General features: G+C 40.5%; 1 protein-coding gene across 2 annotated transcripts; it reads left to right on the top strand.

The window, feature by feature from the left end:
- Positions 1 to 9,761: 9,761 nt before the first annotated feature.
- meaf6 (MYST/Esa1-associated factor 6) lies at positions 9,762 to 14,516 on the top strand. 2 transcript variants are annotated; one of them, XM_055225546.1, is made up of 7 exons: positions 9,762 to 9,910; positions 10,707 to 10,822; positions 10,908 to 10,995; positions 11,667 to 11,890; positions 13,365 to 13,394; positions 13,798 to 13,831; positions 14,035 to 14,516. In XM_055225546.1, the coding sequence occupies exons 1-7, from the start codon at positions 9,821 to 9,823 to the stop codon at positions 14,047 to 14,049; spliced, it is 597 nt and encodes a 198-aa protein (XP_055081521.1). In that variant the 5' UTR covers positions 9,762 to 9,820; the 3' UTR covers positions 14,050 to 14,516. The 2 variants fall into 2 exon arrangements, with proteins under 2 accessions (XP_055081521.1, XP_033831483.1); XM_033975592.2 differs by lacking the exon at positions 13,365 to 13,394.
- The last annotated feature ends 1,896 nt before the right edge of the window (positions 14,517 to 16,412 follow it).

The raw sequence follows: 16,412 nt of genomic DNA on the forward strand, positions 1-16,412 counted from the left end.
CGTAAAGACAGACGCAACGACACGGACGCACTTCCGCTAAAGACTTCAAAATAAAAGCAGTGTCATAAACTAATGTTTATTTATGATGGGGTAGAAGTGCTGTGTCTCGTGTGGAGCAGGAGCCAGTATTCTGTATCCATCATGTGATTGGTTATACCTAGAACTATAGAAACAGGCCTATTCAAAAGGTAAATACACAAATGTTCAAACTCTGTACTGGGCTACTGGGCTAGCAATAGGCTGTCTCCAAATTGTAGTTATAGTTTGTAAAAATAAATATAGTCAAATCAGTCCATTTTAAATTACAATATTCATCTAAAACAAAAGTCTACCCAATAGGAGTTGACATCGGCGCAAACGTCATCATGACAAAGCACCACATGTGGTCAGTGCCCCCTATGGATAGATAGATGCACATCACACTAGCGAGCAGCAGATTTTTTTTTCATTTGTACCAAAATGACTATGATGCTGCCGAATCCTACGAGTATGTCAGATTAAGAAAATAAAACTGGAGAAGGATGTGCGTACATCACAGTGGGCGTGTACAGGTGGGGGTGAAAAGCTTGCTTCTGAGGAGTTCCCCTTTCCAAAGTTTTCATCAAAATAAATGGAATAGAATCCTCTCAAATAAATAAACGATTAATAAGAAGTAAAGCAATGCACAATGTAATTCAGAGCATTTCGAGGCAGCGGTAGGTCCAGACCAGACTCGCTGAGAAGAGCAAAGTCTGTACCATTAAACCTTTACACAAGGTGCACCTCTGCCCCCTGTAGACCTGGATGTGGATTCAGGTCAAACCCAGCAACATTAGGTTAAAAAAGCATGTTCTGTATTCTCATTTCAACGTTTAAACTGTATAACAAGCTGGTCTTTCAAAATAGTCTGAACAGAAAATCACTGCATTGCCTTTATTTTGAAATCCCTTCATTTACTTCCTGTTGTGTTTATTGTGTACCTTGACAAAGACATGAACCGCATGCCGGACACCAGGACCATACCACCGGTGTCAAAACCGATCCGTCCCGCTTTCTCACACGAAAACGCCACACAGCTCCGACAACGAGTCAAATATCGCCCAAAACGTGAGGGTCACGTGTCTCTGGCGCATTTTAACACGTTCATTGGTTTAAGTTGCTTAAATGATTTCCTAAAGTGAAATCTGTTGAATGGTGGTGTCCGTCAGATGACTGCGAGCAGCTGCTGCAGTCTTTACGCACGAGTGTCATAACGGAGCCATTATCGACAATAACACGGGTTTAAAGCGAAATCTGATTTACCACGTGATTCTGACGGAGCGCAAAAACACGAGGACAAGCGCGAGGACAATGAACCTGCAAAATACATGTGTAAAGTTCACATTTCGCTTATAGTTTTTGTTAATACCAATGGAAAAAAATACTCAAGTAAAAGTAAAAGTATCACATGAAAAAAACTACTTAGGCAAAAGTATGAAAGTACCCGTTTAAAGAGTAAAAGTATTTCACGCAGATATTAAGGTCTAATAACGCCTGAAATATAGTGATTTTGATTTTTTTTTATTTGTTCAACAGAAACAACAGAATAAATGTTTTTTGTTTGTTTGTTTGTTTGTTTTTATTTGTTTATTTTTGTTTGCTCAAATTATGAACGTGTTAAAATTATACCCTTCACCTTTGCAGCAGGTCTCACACAATAATAGAAAATATTACATTTTTTTTTTCAGTCCAGTTCAAAAATGTAGTGGAATTACACATAGTATTTTCAAATTTAATGAAGTAAAAGTAAAAAGTATCCACTTTAAAATGTTTAAGTACCCAAAATGTGTAATTAAGTGCAGTACTTGACTACTTTTACTTTGTTACGTCACACCACCATATTGGTTCTAGTTGCTAAAACAAACGTAAACTCCAGATGAAACAAATGCTAACTGCCCAAAATATCAGGATTAAAGCAGTTTTTTAGGAACATTTCATCTTCCTCCTCTTCACATTAACAGCGCCCACTGCCCTGACATCCATCTGTAATCTGCACTGACCACGCATCAGGCTAACAGAAAGAACACATCTATGGTGCAGGCGCCATTTTGAGGACGTTTGACCGTTTAGTTTTGAATTGTTATATGCTATGGCAACAGTCCCACATTTTCATCACTGTGAAACACATGGATAATCTGCACTTCACTGTGGCATTAAACGTATCTACAGAGAGAAGCAGGTGACGCAACCAGGACAAGTTACAGGTCAGATCTGTGAAGAGGCGAGTCTGCTCACTGTATAAATGTTTGTTATTAGCGATAAAAACATATGTGTAAATAAATGCAAGATTGGTACGTTTAATGCTACACTGTGGTACACTTCAGCCAAAGCAATCTCCATGGAGACAAGTCCAGGACTAAACCAGGACTAAACCAGGACTAAACCAGGACTAAACCAGGTCTAAACCATTTCTAAATCAGGTCTAAACCAGGACTAAACCATGTCTAAACCAGGACTAAATCAGGTCTAAACCAGGACTAAATCAGGTCTAAACCAGGACTAAACCATGTCTAAACCAGGTCTAAACCAGGACTAAATCAGGACTAAATCAGGTCTAAACCAGGACTGAACCAGGTCTAAACCAGGTCTTAACATCTGCAGTCTTAACAGTTCCACAGCAAACTCCACCTAAGACTTCTCTTCTGAGCCATTCTTAATGTGTTCTTGTATCATCTGGACTGAACGTTCCCACTGTCCGCTCTGATCCAGGTGTGGGTCTAAATCACTGCATCGTCTCTATAGCCTGATTCCCTGTGGATCCTGTGCATCGTTTAGCCCCGTTAGCCTCTATGCTAATACAGTCCAACATGTCTCCTCAGCTCAGATTTAAAGCACAAAGTTACACTATGAAACTTTTCTGGTGGAAGGTCTGCTGCCTGCTTCCATGACTATTGCTTTGCCTGCAATGTTCCACAGTGTAACATTAAACCTATCTATATTGTATTTATGAATTGCTGAAAATGATCTTGAAAAACATGCATTCATGGAGATATCACTTTAATGCCATGCTGTGAAATATTCTGGGCAAACAATGATATCTCCATGGAGACAAGCAGGCGACAAAAGAGGAAAGTTCCACAGTGGAGCTTTAATTGCGTCAGGTCTGTGGTGTGCATGGGTCATGAGAATCTAAAGCAGTTTTATTCACTGCACAGGGTGTTGTCCCCACCCAAAGGCACTCTATATAAAACACATGAGTCTCACCGTTTAAAATAATCTGACAAAGTACAGCTGCAAAATGAACCTCAGTCCAATCAAAAAACTGTCTGAATGGAGCATTTAGCCAACCACAAGGGAGTGCCATCATTTCCTCCACAAATGAAACTCTCCGGGTTTATTCTGCAAACAAACGTCTAACCCTGTAGTTCAGATCTGTACTAGCATGTTCTGAAATGTCTCTGTGTGTCAGATGCCCCCCTTGTGTCTCCTTGGGGTCTTATCCTACATATAAACATCTAACACTGTAGTTAGTCTGTAGAACACTGTTGATCTGTACTAACATGTTCATGAATTGTGATCCATGTACTAATTTGTCAGTTCAGATTTCAGTCTTTTTGTCAATTTAAAATGTGAAGTTTGAACAGAATTTCACAGTTTAAACAGAAATCACAAATCTAATTGTTTACCCAAATGGTTCAGTCCTATTTCAAATTTTACAAAGCGGGGGCGGGGTCTGGAGGACTAAAGTGGAGAGTGAGGAGGGAGGAGGGGTGGGGTCTGGGGGTATAAGAGGCATTGTGATTGGTTTAACAGGTATCCACACTTCAAACTCAAAATTAGAAACATCTGTCTGTGATCAGAGCAGTCCTGTGTGATGTCATGTAGTACTTGAAATCACAGACCCCACTGGAGGCAGCGCACACTTAGACAGCAGTACTAGAACAGTAGATGCTGTTCAAACACAGCCGATTTAGTGTTTAGTTCACTTAAAGCCTTCATTCTGTGTGCTTAAAAAATACGAATAAGAAGTCGACAGAGCTGGAGCAGAGTGAGGCTGGTGCTGCAGCCTGGAGCAGGTCCAGACTCGCCTGTGTTACAGAGGTCCATAGGAGGCACACACACAACTGTAACTAAAGCTATAAATGGGAAAACACCACACTGTGAAACCATATTTAAGCTGAGGAATTATGCACCAAACAGAATGCACTTTACACTACAGTGGAGCCGATACTAAAGTCCCATCTGGGAAGTGTTTTTGTTTGTTTTGAGTAAAAGAGGGAACAGTGTTTGAAAGGGTCATGTCATTTCAGTCAGCTAAAAACAGATGTGGAGCTCGGATTTTACTATTTAGATTAAGATAAAATGAGTGAGTTCCCCTATGACAAGGGTGTCCAAACTATGGTCCAGGGGCCAAATGCGGTACTCAGACCAGTTTTTATTGGCCCTCAGGCCTCCTGCTGAACCAGCCCAATTGATCATAAGCAGTACTTTTAACAGCAAATTAAACTATTTATACCACTATATCCTCAAACATCACATTGCATTGTGATACAGACCTAAAAGTAATGTGTTTCAAGCCTTATTAATATACAGGGGCTCTGTCAAAGCTGTGCGTAAAGCAGGTCTGTGGCCCTCTGCTTCAAATATGTTTTGAGATGTGGCCCTCGATAAAAAAAAAGCACCTCTGCCATATGACTACCCAACCAAAATGTGTCTTTAATGTATTAGCTAAGATTTAAATATGGAGTGGACAGAAATATCAGTTTTTATCCAAGTTTGAAAGATTAAAAAGTTTGTTGGATTTTTTTGAATCATCACGTTACTGCTCATGCATAATTGTTTTTCAGGATTGTCAAGAGAAATGACATCAACAAATTAAAGAAAGTATTGGTTTAAGATGTTTAAATGCATTCTCTGTATGTTTAAGGAAACAAAACAGTTTTGACCTATTCCAAAGTTATTTCTTATTAAGATATGAGTCCATAAAACATCATACAGATGAAACTAAAATGGAAGCTTCTAAATTAGCTTTATTTAGATTTTCTGAGTTAACCTTGAGTCTAAAAGCATCCTGAGCAGCTCAAAAACACCAGTCTTTAAAGTCCCATGTGTTTGTGGTTTTGCGGTTAGCCGTTAGCCGTTAGCATTAGCAGGGTGCGTTCACATTTTTAAAGTGTGTCAGACTCTGGATTTAACCCCCGGCTGTCGCAGAAATGCAGCTCCGAGCAGCTGCTGGGATGTTTCATACAGAACACATGACGACAGTTTGGCACGAGACTGGAGAGAAGGAGCTGTTACCTCTTCTGTTGTTATTACTACAATAACTATTACTACTTGTACTTACAACGGCTCTATTACTACAGCTACCACTAGCCCCATGGAGCGCAACAGTGATGCTCAGAAATCAACTCTGTGGACGTAATGACGTAAGACCTGTACTTTTATTTCAAATCTGTTTCTGAAACTTTATGATATGCTGAGTTATTAAAACATTTCAGGGAATCGTGTGTTTTTAATGTGCTTTTTGGGCATAAAACAAAGTGGTAGGGATAATAGTTAGCACATAGCTGCTTAGCACCATAGACTGTACATATAAATGGACATAGCTAACCTGCTAGCTGCCATGTTCCAAGTAGGAAATTATTATGGGTGCGCTACTGGCCACTTTACATTGAAAAACTGTGTCCCCTCTCTCTGTAACTGCTGCTGTCAGACTCGTCATTTTGGTCTTAAAATGGTGGTATTAAGCCGCTCTACATGATCCTGTTTTTTTTTTATTTCACTGTTGTGTTTGTAAATCAAGATATGAACATTGATAACACAGAGATCTGCTGCCTTCTTTCCCTGAGGTCACAGCCCCTAGCATTAGCAACAGATTTGATTGACAGCGTTGCTAAGTGCCCGCTCCGTGCTAAACCGGTGGGTGGGCAGAGTCGTTACCTTACACAGCTTCGCTTCCAGATTGGCTCTTTGGTTGCTATACTCTGTCGGAATTCCAAATATAGAATTGGGATCCAAATTGGCCCCTATAACTGCTCTAGCCTCGATGAGCTTCATTTGACTGGAGCTGAACACTGTGGGTGACGTCACACTCACTTAGTCCATGTCTTTATACAGGCTATGGTTAGCATGTAGCTAACTCTCCCTCTTTCTTTCTCTCCCTCTGTGGCTGATGTGTAAGTCTCTTCTGACCCCCCCTCTCTCTCTCCCTTTACCTCCCACTTTCTCTCCCTCTGTGGTAGGTGTGTAAGTCTATCCTCCCTCTCTCTCTCTGTCTCTCCCCCTCTCCCTCCCCCTTTCTCTCCCTCTGTGGCATGTGTGTAAGTCTCTCCCTCCCTCTCTCTTTCTTTTCCTCTGTGGCAGGTATGTAAGTCTATCCTGACCCTCTCTCTCTGTGTCTATCCCTTCTCCCTCTCTCTTTCTCTCCCTCTGTGGCACGTGCGTAAATCTCTTCTGAGACACTCTCTCTGTCTCTCCCCCTCTACCTTCCACTTTCTTTCGCTCTGTGGCAGGTTTGTAAGTCTCTTATGACCCTCTCTCTCTCTCTCTCTCTCTCTCTCCCTCCTTCTCCTCTACCTCCCCCTCTTTCCCCCACTTCCTCTCTCTTTCTCTCCCTCTGCGGCAGGTGTGTAAGTCTCTCTCCCTCTGTGGCAGGTGTGTAAGTCTCTTCTGACCTCGTCTCTCAGCTGTTCTTGAACGAGTGAATGATGCGTCAGCTGCTCTAACACTGACCCAGTGTCTTCCTGAGACCGAAGGATGCCTCAGTCAGACCTACAGCAAAGACATGACAGGTGTTGGGACAGAAAGGGCGTCTGGTAAAAAAATCACTATGCAACTGGTTTATTATGAAAATCTGAGCCACATCTAGATTTAATAAATCATGCTCAGAAATCAGTATTGAGATTTCCATTTTGGTTTAGCTTTCGACATGTTTGGCCCCGCCCACTTTAACCTCTATGCTAAACCACACTTTCTTTGTGGTGGCACTTTTGGTTAAGGGGAATCCGATTCATTTTAATGGAGAGTTTGAAAAAAGGTTTATCACGTAAAGTAGTAAGTAAAATATCATATAAAGTAGTGGGTAAAATATGATATAAAGTAGTAATAAATAAAATATCATATAAACTGGGCTGATTGTGTAAAATGCTCCTTGTGACCAATACCATTTTCTGGAGACTTTAAACTGCTTGTAGTGCATTTCGGCAAGGCAAAATTAACATTAAAAGAGAAGAGGCAGAATAAAACTCTTTTAGTCATATGCACAGCTAAACTACGACGGAGTATAAAGGTCACTTAAATTAAAAAAAATTATGCGGGCGCTACCAGGAAAAAAGTCGTAATATTACGAGAAAAAAAGTGGTATTTTTATGAGAGTATAGGCTGCTGTGCGTGAATGAGTGACCAATGCGTTATGCGTTATGGAGAATTTGGAGCATTTTGTTCAGATAAACTTTCAACTGGGGTTTACGCACGATGAAATACTGTGTCTTTTAGCCCACCATCACCACACTATCATCAGTATAAGTACTTTGAAGAGACACTGCAAGAATTTGAGCTTGTTTAGTCGGAGGAACCAGACAGATTTAGAAGAAATTGCTATATCTGAACAAAATGCTTCATAACACACTGGTCAGTCATTCACGCACAACAGCCTATATTCTCATAAAAATACGACTTTTTTCTCGTAATATTACGACTTTTTTTCTCGTATCGCCCGCATAATTTTTTTTTTATTTAAGTGACCCTTATACTCTGTCGCACTAAACAGAACCGTTTTGTGCCTGGATTTAAACATTGTCAAAGTAGAGGCCTGTCTCACATCTTCTGGAAGACTGTTCCAGGTTTTAGTTGTAGAAAATTTTTCTTCTTTATAGGGGGGGCATGATAGAAAATAATTGAGAAGCACTGCAGTAGTCTAACCTACTGGAGACAAATGCATGAATAAGTCTCTCCAAGTCTTGGTTTTGTATCAATATGATTTTTGCAGTGTTTTTGACAGTAAAAAGCTGCAGATGTTATTGATTTTATGTGGCTATTAACGTTCAAGTTCATTATTACCCCTAGATTTCTAGCCTGATTTGAAAGTTTTAGAGTGAATGACTGGACGTTTCTCTTTTCTGTGCCCTCAACAGGAACCTCAAACACAAGTTAAAGACTCTGGATCTGATTTTTTTTTTCTGCCTTAAAAACGTGAAAAACAGAAGTAGTGCATTTTAAACGGTTTCCAATGGTCCAAAGTTACTCCTCAGTTACCTTATGCAGACATATAGTCCTTCGTTAAAGGTCAAAGTAACTTCAAATCTATGGACAGGCCTATAAAAACATGTTGTGTTTTTCATATGAATACCAACACAACACACACGGCCACTAACTTACATTCACTTCATTAATAATTCTTTTACAGCACCTTTCACGACACGAGGTTTTATCCCACTGCTCACAATTGTGACCAAATGTTGTTGATTTGTCGCCATCAAGTGGTGATAACTGGTAATAACAACTACACTCCCTGAGCGCGTCCATCCATCCATCCATCCATTTTCTTCCGCTTATCCGGGGCCGGGTCGCGGGGGCAGCAGTCTAAGCAGGGACGCCCAGACTTCCCTCACCCCAGACACGTCCTCCAGCTCCTCCGGTGGGGTCCCAAGACGTTACCAGGCCAGCCGAGAGACATAGTCCCTCCAGCGTGTCCTGGGTCTTCCCCGGGGCCTCCTCCCGGTGGGACATGCCAAAAACACCTCCCTAGGAAGGCGTCCAGGAGGCATCCTAAGCAGATGCCCGAGCCACCTCAGCTGGTTCCTCTCGATCACCCTACGGATTAAACACATTTCGGCCGCTTGTATCCGCGATACAAACGGCCCTGAGCGCGTGCGTTCACTAAATGCACGCTCAATTTAACATTTTAGCCAATCAGAAGAAACTAACAAGATTCATCAGGGCAATGGTTAAAACAAAACAAAAAAACATTCATACTATGTCTAGAACAATGACTGATCACCTGTTGGATTCTTTAACTTTATGTGTCATGTCGGGGCGTGTTTACGGTTTGATTTTTGCCATTTTCCGGGCTCCGGACGCGCTTAGTCCCTCGCCTGGACTTTGTCCCAGGCTCGGGCCTAATAATAATTTAAATAAATAAATAAATGATGCTCATAAAAAATAGGAGCCAGATCACCCACGCAATTTCTGATCGCCCAAGTGAATTTCCCTCGAGCTCACATTGGACTTATTGATTTTTGCAAGTGCGTTAAGGTAGTGTCTGTCTGGAGTGAGCAGTGAGCACCTCTTTAAAAATGACTTGGTATAAGTTTGAGAGCCACTTAATGCTGGGACTTGTGGCTTTTTTTGGGGATCCGAATCTTTTTGATCCGTTTACTTCAATGGTTCAAAAGACAAGTAAGGCTCTTTTAATAATTCATAATATGACAGAAGCCAATGTGAGAACTCATTTTAACCACAAACTATCACAGAGAGAAACGACCAAGGCTCAGTGTGTTTAAAATGGTTCAAACTGAGAGTGGGAGTGTTTACCCTTTGGAATTATGCATATTCTAAATAAAATGTTGCACTATATAATTAAAAACGAACTTATCGTGATGCCAAATCTGTTTTTCTGTGCACAGAGCTCTCACTCGTATCGCCTGCCCTACTTCTGTGCTGATTCTTGTGTTGGTTCAGTGTAAATCAGCATAAAAGAGATTCGGTTCTTTTAGAAAAGTAGCTCTGGTTCCCCGCTGTAAAGAACCTATCCTCCTGTCCCCGGTCAAACAGTGCCACCTCCCGGGCTCTACGCTCCGGTTTCTCGCTGTAAACCCGCGCCTCCTCCGTTGATTTGTTCCAGAGCCCCGTCCTTCCTTCAGTCATGGCGATGCACGCTAAGGCCACTCCGCCCCAGATCCCCGACACCCGCAGGGAGCTGGCGGATCTGGTCAAGAGGAAGCAAGAACTAGCCGTAAGTTTGCACATTCATCAAAATTTACAAATATAATCCACTAAAGTTGGTAAAATCTAAAATTACCCGCTAACGTGCGTTACTGAATGAAAGGCCCGGTGATGCTAACCATGCTAAAATCGGCTAACAACAATAGCACCTACGTTGTCTATTTTAAGTGTTTTCAAACAGTAGTTAGTATTGTATCTTAAATATTGGCATGTTAGCATTATAGCCACGTATAATATATCTTATCTATCTCGTTTCCATTCTAAAGCTGTAATCTTTAGATTATTTATGCCAGTTTGTGTCGCGAATGCTAATTCGCGTTAGCAAGCCACCCGGTAGAATGTTCTCGCGATATGTGGAATTTGCGCCTTCCTTTCAGCTGGGTTCCCTGGATACAATACACATTTTTTATTTATCTCGTATTATTATTACACTCATATCTGTCAAATATTGTCGGTTAAACCCATTAAAATGCATTTCTTAACAACAATTTGAACAATTTGGTAAAAATATCTAGTAGCCATGTTTATGACATGTATTGCCATTAGATTTGCGATTCATGTTTTAATAATAAAATTTTGTTCAAAATTTTAAACACGTCCAGAAAAATTGACAAAAAGACTCAAACTAATACAAGAACGAACAGTCACATTTCAGAACATGTTTGTACAGATCTAAACTACAGGGTTAGTGATTTTGAATCAGTTACGATTAATCTTGTAATCTTATTATTTAGTGCATTTGAACGAAGAAATTAAAAGTGCATTGTGTGGTCTAATGTGTTGACTATTTGTATTTTATTTTTTAGGAGACCCTGGTGAACTTGGAAAGACAGATCTATGCGTTCGAAGGCAGTTACTTAGAAGACACACAGATGTACGGAAACATCATAAGAGGATGGGACCGCTACCTCACCAATCAGAAGTGAGCACTCCGACTCCCATTATATCTTTCATCGAGTTATTATTATATGTAGACATGCCTAAGAAATACTTTTGTTCTCTTATAGAAACTCCAACAGTAAAACCGACAGACGAAACAGGAAATTCAAAGAAGCTGAACGTCTTTTTAGCAAATCATCAGTGACCTCTGTCGCAGTAAGTCTCTCATTCAGGATCAATAACATAACACAGGTGTAGATCCTACTGTTTATGGGAAAGATGAAATGTAATTAGCTAAAATGGATCCTATAACATATCACTTCTCACTGAAAACTATTGAACTAAAAGTATTTATTAAGCACACATGGAAGAAGCTCTGTCCAACTGTTCACCTGAATGTCTCCTTTTTAGGGGATGAATAATCTCTGTCTATTGAAGACTTAGGCACACTCACACAAGGCCTTTTGAATTGAGCCAATTACATAGGGTACTATGGCCCACACTCACACCTGCACAACTGAAGGAGCCACAGCCTGGTGAAATCATCACACGGTGCTGTTTGTTTACATGTGGAGCAGCAGAAATAATGCTTTAGTGAGAAAATAAGACCATGGCCATGAAATATCTTTAAGGGCTCTCCGTACTTAGGCCTGGTTCTAGTGGACCACGCCCTAAGTGATCATCCATCATGTCATCCATATGTAACTTGTTGTCCACTGTTTGATATGTAAATATTGATTTATTTTAGCAAGACTCTGCTAAATCCTCATAGAAAGTGAATGGTGCAGAAAGAGTGGCTCCACACTTTTTGAGAGGGGCGGGGGGGAGTAACCATCACTGCTGGTAAGAAATATTTAAAACCTAAAACTCCGCCCTCCCTTTCACAGGCGGTGTGTGCGCTCGGTGGGGTTCCAGACCACATGAACGAAAAGCGTGAGGCAGGTAGCGGCACAGAGAGTGACGCTTCTCCAGATCTCCAGAACCAGGAGAACGAGCCGAGCCAAGACGACACTGAGGAACTGGACTCGAAACCCCAGAAAGCGGCTTCTTCCTCCTCCTCTAGCAGCCATCACAACTCCCACAAGAAGAGGAAGAACAAGAATAGGCACAGGTGCAGAGGGAAATACACATTTATGGGGAAGGCTGTGACAAACACATAGGTCCCACGGGTCCTGGAAAACCTGTAAAATAATTGGCCTATTTTCTAGACATCAAAACACATGGAAAATGAGGGAAAAAAGCTCAAATATTCTGGAGAAAAAAAAATTAAATTGTCCTTGAAAATGTCTCCACCCCCTATTGGATATCAAATGGATGGAGACTCTTACTACTATCATCACAGTAAAAAGAGTTGTGTTTTTTTTTCTGAAAACAAAAACTTATTTTAAAACCAACCAAGATGCAGGAAATTACACATAAATTGTACAGAAGAACATATTTGAGGTGTTTGAATATGAATATAATTGATATAAATTGTGGACGGGTTGAGCCTTAGAGTACATCTTTATTTTGAAAAAGAAAGAAAAAAAAATGGGATTATGTTGTAGACAAGCACTTCATCTAAAAAGTCCTGGAAAACGATTTCAAGCAAGGTGTGGGAACCCTGCAAACATATGTATACAAAGCAATACAAAAACAGTTAGACTGCTGTGTTGTGCTTAGGTACTGATGCACACACTCTGGAGTGTGATTGGTGCAAAGAATGTCAAATTTAGATTGACCAGATTGAACTACGATCCTTCCCCCATGTTGTAACAAAGCTGCTCCTGAAGGTCAGACCATGACCCGTATAGTCTAAAAGTATGTGTTTAATGATATTTCATATCTTTGTTTGTAAAGCGTCCTTGAGTGTCCAAAAAGCGCTATATAGGCTTGAGATATTATTATTATTATTACTATTATTCTAGCTCCTTTTTTCAGTGTTTACCATGTGTCTGTTCTGTGCATTAGAGTTGGGACAAGGCGCAGTTCCCACAAGAACGAGACGGAATTAGCTTTGGACTTTTATAATACAAAGTGAGCTTCATCGCATAGTTTGACCAAACAACTTTACATTTATTTTATTTAAAACGTTTGCTGTAATTAGAGCACAGCTTTTTGGAATGACAGTGTTTTTCATTTTTTACAAGACAATAGGGCAAATGCCCTATTGTCTTTTACAAGACAATAGGGCAAATGTGTAACTGATAACCTATAGACACGAGGACAGGAGGAACGCATATGTGCCTTTAAAATAGGATTCATACATTTTTTTTGTTTGTTTGTTGTTTTGTTTTTTGTTTTTTTTACAAATGTACATCTTTACTGACATGAAATCCTAGGCACAACTCTCAAGCGCCACCTTGAGGCAGCCTATTGTAAATTTAAGATATCAGATGCTATTTGACAACAAGAAGTTACATTTTTGTGACTTTCACAGATCACCTTCTGTGCTCACACTTGAAAAACTCACCCTTCTTGAATGAACTTGTAGTAACAGAACTAGTAATCTCACTAACATCGGTCTTAACTGTCCTCTGACGACAGATTTTTAATATTAGCCTGAACTAATCACTCTGTTTCCCATAATTCTTTGCTCTCCACAGCCCGTCGGCCATGTTTGATTATGACTTTGAGTAAGTCTTGATCTGCTCGCCTCCTGCTCTTTGGTCAGCTTTGGTTTGGACTAGAGTGTTGCATTTTGCTTATGTGCATGTCTTCATTCATAATTTTTTCAAAACTTATCATTTGATCATTTGTTTTTGGGGTGAAACATGTGCCTGGCCCCTGCTTTTCATTTTTTTCAACCAAAGTTAGATTTTTGAAGCAGGATTTGAATATTTGATTTCTTCTTCAAAAAGTATTTAAAATGATCAGTTTTGGTCATCGACTGGTTTGTGTAGATTGAAGATAATTTTATCATTTTAATGTCTTTTTGATTTGAACATTTTTGTAGTTCTTGTTTGGAGTTTTTCATTTACAGTAGTTCCATGAATGGCCAGTAGAGGAGTCTATACATGAACATTGTTTGTTTTGCAGGTTTGACATGAAGGTGAACAAGAAGCCAAGAGCGGTGAGTTTAGTTTAGAGTGAACATCACTTTGTTTCATACGGGATTTGGTAAATATTGCTGGGCTTTAGATGTCAGCATTTGATTGGCTAACACACAGGAAAACACACACCACAGTTTGAGAACCATTGCCATAATCCATTATTTTGTTTTGGTGTCTGTGAACTGTGAATTTATTTTGTATTCTTTTTTTTTTTTTTTTTCAGGACTACTCCACCTGAACCTCCAAGATCTCTTCTCCCCCACTCTTTTTCCTCTCCTCTCCCTCTCTTTCCTCTCTTCTGTTCCTCTCCTCCTGTCACTCTCTCTTCTCTGCTCTCTCTCTCCCCCTCTGTCTCTCTCCCTCACCCTCCCCTCCCTCTGCCTCTTTCTGTCTCCTCTTCTCTTTCTCTCCCCCTCTCTCTGTCTTTGGATCTCCTCCTGCCTCCCTGTCTCCTCCAGATCAGAACATTTTTGGACTTTTTTTAATGTGTTTTTCCTTCACATTCCGGTGGCTCGTGTGGCTCCCGTGGCTCATGTGGTGGTGGAGGTGGCAGGGCTGCAGGTCCCACACTGGTGTCTGCATAGTGTTAAAGATTTGTATTTATTATTGTCTATGGAGAATCACAGCAGTTTCACACTTTTGTTTTTTTACATGGGCTCATTATTTCACATGTTTTATAAAAAAAAGAATAAAAACCATTTGGATGAAAAATGGATTGTGACTTATTTATAATGTTTGGAGAGGAGGGATGACATGTTTGAGTGGGATGGATAGCATCAGGACCAAAATACTGTACACTCAAATAAAAGGCATATTTTTATTTTGAAAAACAACTATACTATGAGCGTGCTTGCATCTCCACAAACCTGACTCTTGCTTGTGTCCATGGAAATGTTATTCCTTTGGCTATAATATTCCACACTGGCAGAAAAACGCATCTATGTATGTAAACAACAGCAAGCTTCATAAACAGTAGACAACTATTCTTTCATTCCACCTTCATTGACCACGTATGTCCTGGGGCTGAACAGCAGAGAGGTGGCTGACTAACTCCGATCGACAAAGTGTTTTGGGAACATTACATTGACTTGCTAGCATTACCATGTTGGCAAAACTCTAAGTTGTGAGAAGTGCTTATAAACTCATCGTGGTGAGTAATTCAGATGCTTTGAATGCACAGTGTCAGTGAGAAATAACTTTGGACCACTGCAAACTGTTTAAAATAAATTAGATTTTTCCTGTTTTTAAAATGGTGAAAATCGGGTACGGCATCACTATAATGAAAACCACATATCCACTTACTCCTCACATATGTATTTTATGCCCAAGGACACACTGACAGAATGCTATGGTCCGATCTGGAATTTAACCCCTGGTCTCACAACCCCTCTCCATCCGTGTTCCCTGCAGCGCCTGTGTACACTCGAGCTGTTCTGAGGCGATTGTGCAGACAAACTCCAGGCCTGTGGGTCAACTGTTTGTTTAATACAAATATTCTGTTCACTGTTAATGTGAGACAGGGCCTTTATATGGACACGCTGCACTCTTCTGATAACACATGAAACTAAAACAAAGTGTCCTTATGGGGCCTACACCATTTTGAGTTTCCCGAGTCCTTTTTTTAGTCCACCTAAAACTATTTATTATCATACATGTATGAACCCTTTTATTGTCTGATAATCAGGAAATGCATGTTAGCATCCTAGTTGTTGTTAGCATTACCACTCTGATCTCTGAAAGTTGTGAAAAGTGCTTATAAACTCATTGTGTTGAGTAATCAGGATGTTTTGAATTCATAAGGCAAGTGAGGAGTAACTTTGGACCGCTGCAAACTGTTTAAAATGAACTAGTTCTGTTTTTCACATTTTTAAGACAGAAAAAATCAGGTACAGTGCCTTTAAGTCTTGGTTTGGACCCAGTCTCATGCCTTAAAACAAGAAGGCTGTGGGTTTGACTCCTGAGACTCTCTGTATGGAGTTTGCATGTTCTCCCTGTGTCTCTGTGGAGTTTGCATGTTCTCCCTGTGTCTGGATGCATGCACAGGTCCTGACCAAGACTAGCTCAAGATCTAGAAACAATGTCCCTTAACCTTATCGTAATGGGGACAAGGTAGCAGGTATGTTTTGTCAATAAAAACCCTTTTAATTAAATACATGCATACTGTGGAACATTCCAGGTAAAGCGCCTTCATAAGACGAGCAGACCAGAAAAGTTACACAGTGCGCCTTCAGATAGTTAAAATTCATTGTAAATCGTGCTGTAAATCTTAATGTCAAACTGTAGACCTACATCTGTTTGTTTATTCTGTCATAATTGTCCTGGTGTGAAGCCCACTGTAGAAATGACCTTTCACCTTTGACCTTTTCCTCTGGGACCAAACAATCTGAGATCCGAGGATTTATTTAAAGCAAACCGTGGGAAACACTAGAAAGACAAACTCCATCTGTGATCGGTCAGTCCACAACAAGATAACTACTCTGTCACAGTCACATAGGGAGGGCATCTGACACAGTCACTCTGCCACAGTCACACAGGGAAAAGATTCACACTCCACTCAGATCAGGAGTCTAACCCACAACCTCCTGGTGAGAGGGAGGAGAC

This window comes from Periophthalmus magnuspinnatus, chromosome 11, assembly GCF_009829125.3.
Source record: "Periophthalmus magnuspinnatus isolate fPerMag1 chromosome 11, fPerMag1.2.pri, whole genome shotgun sequence".
Lineage (NCBI taxonomy): Eukaryota > Metazoa > Chordata > Actinopteri > Gobiiformes > Gobiidae > Periophthalmus > Periophthalmus magnuspinnatus.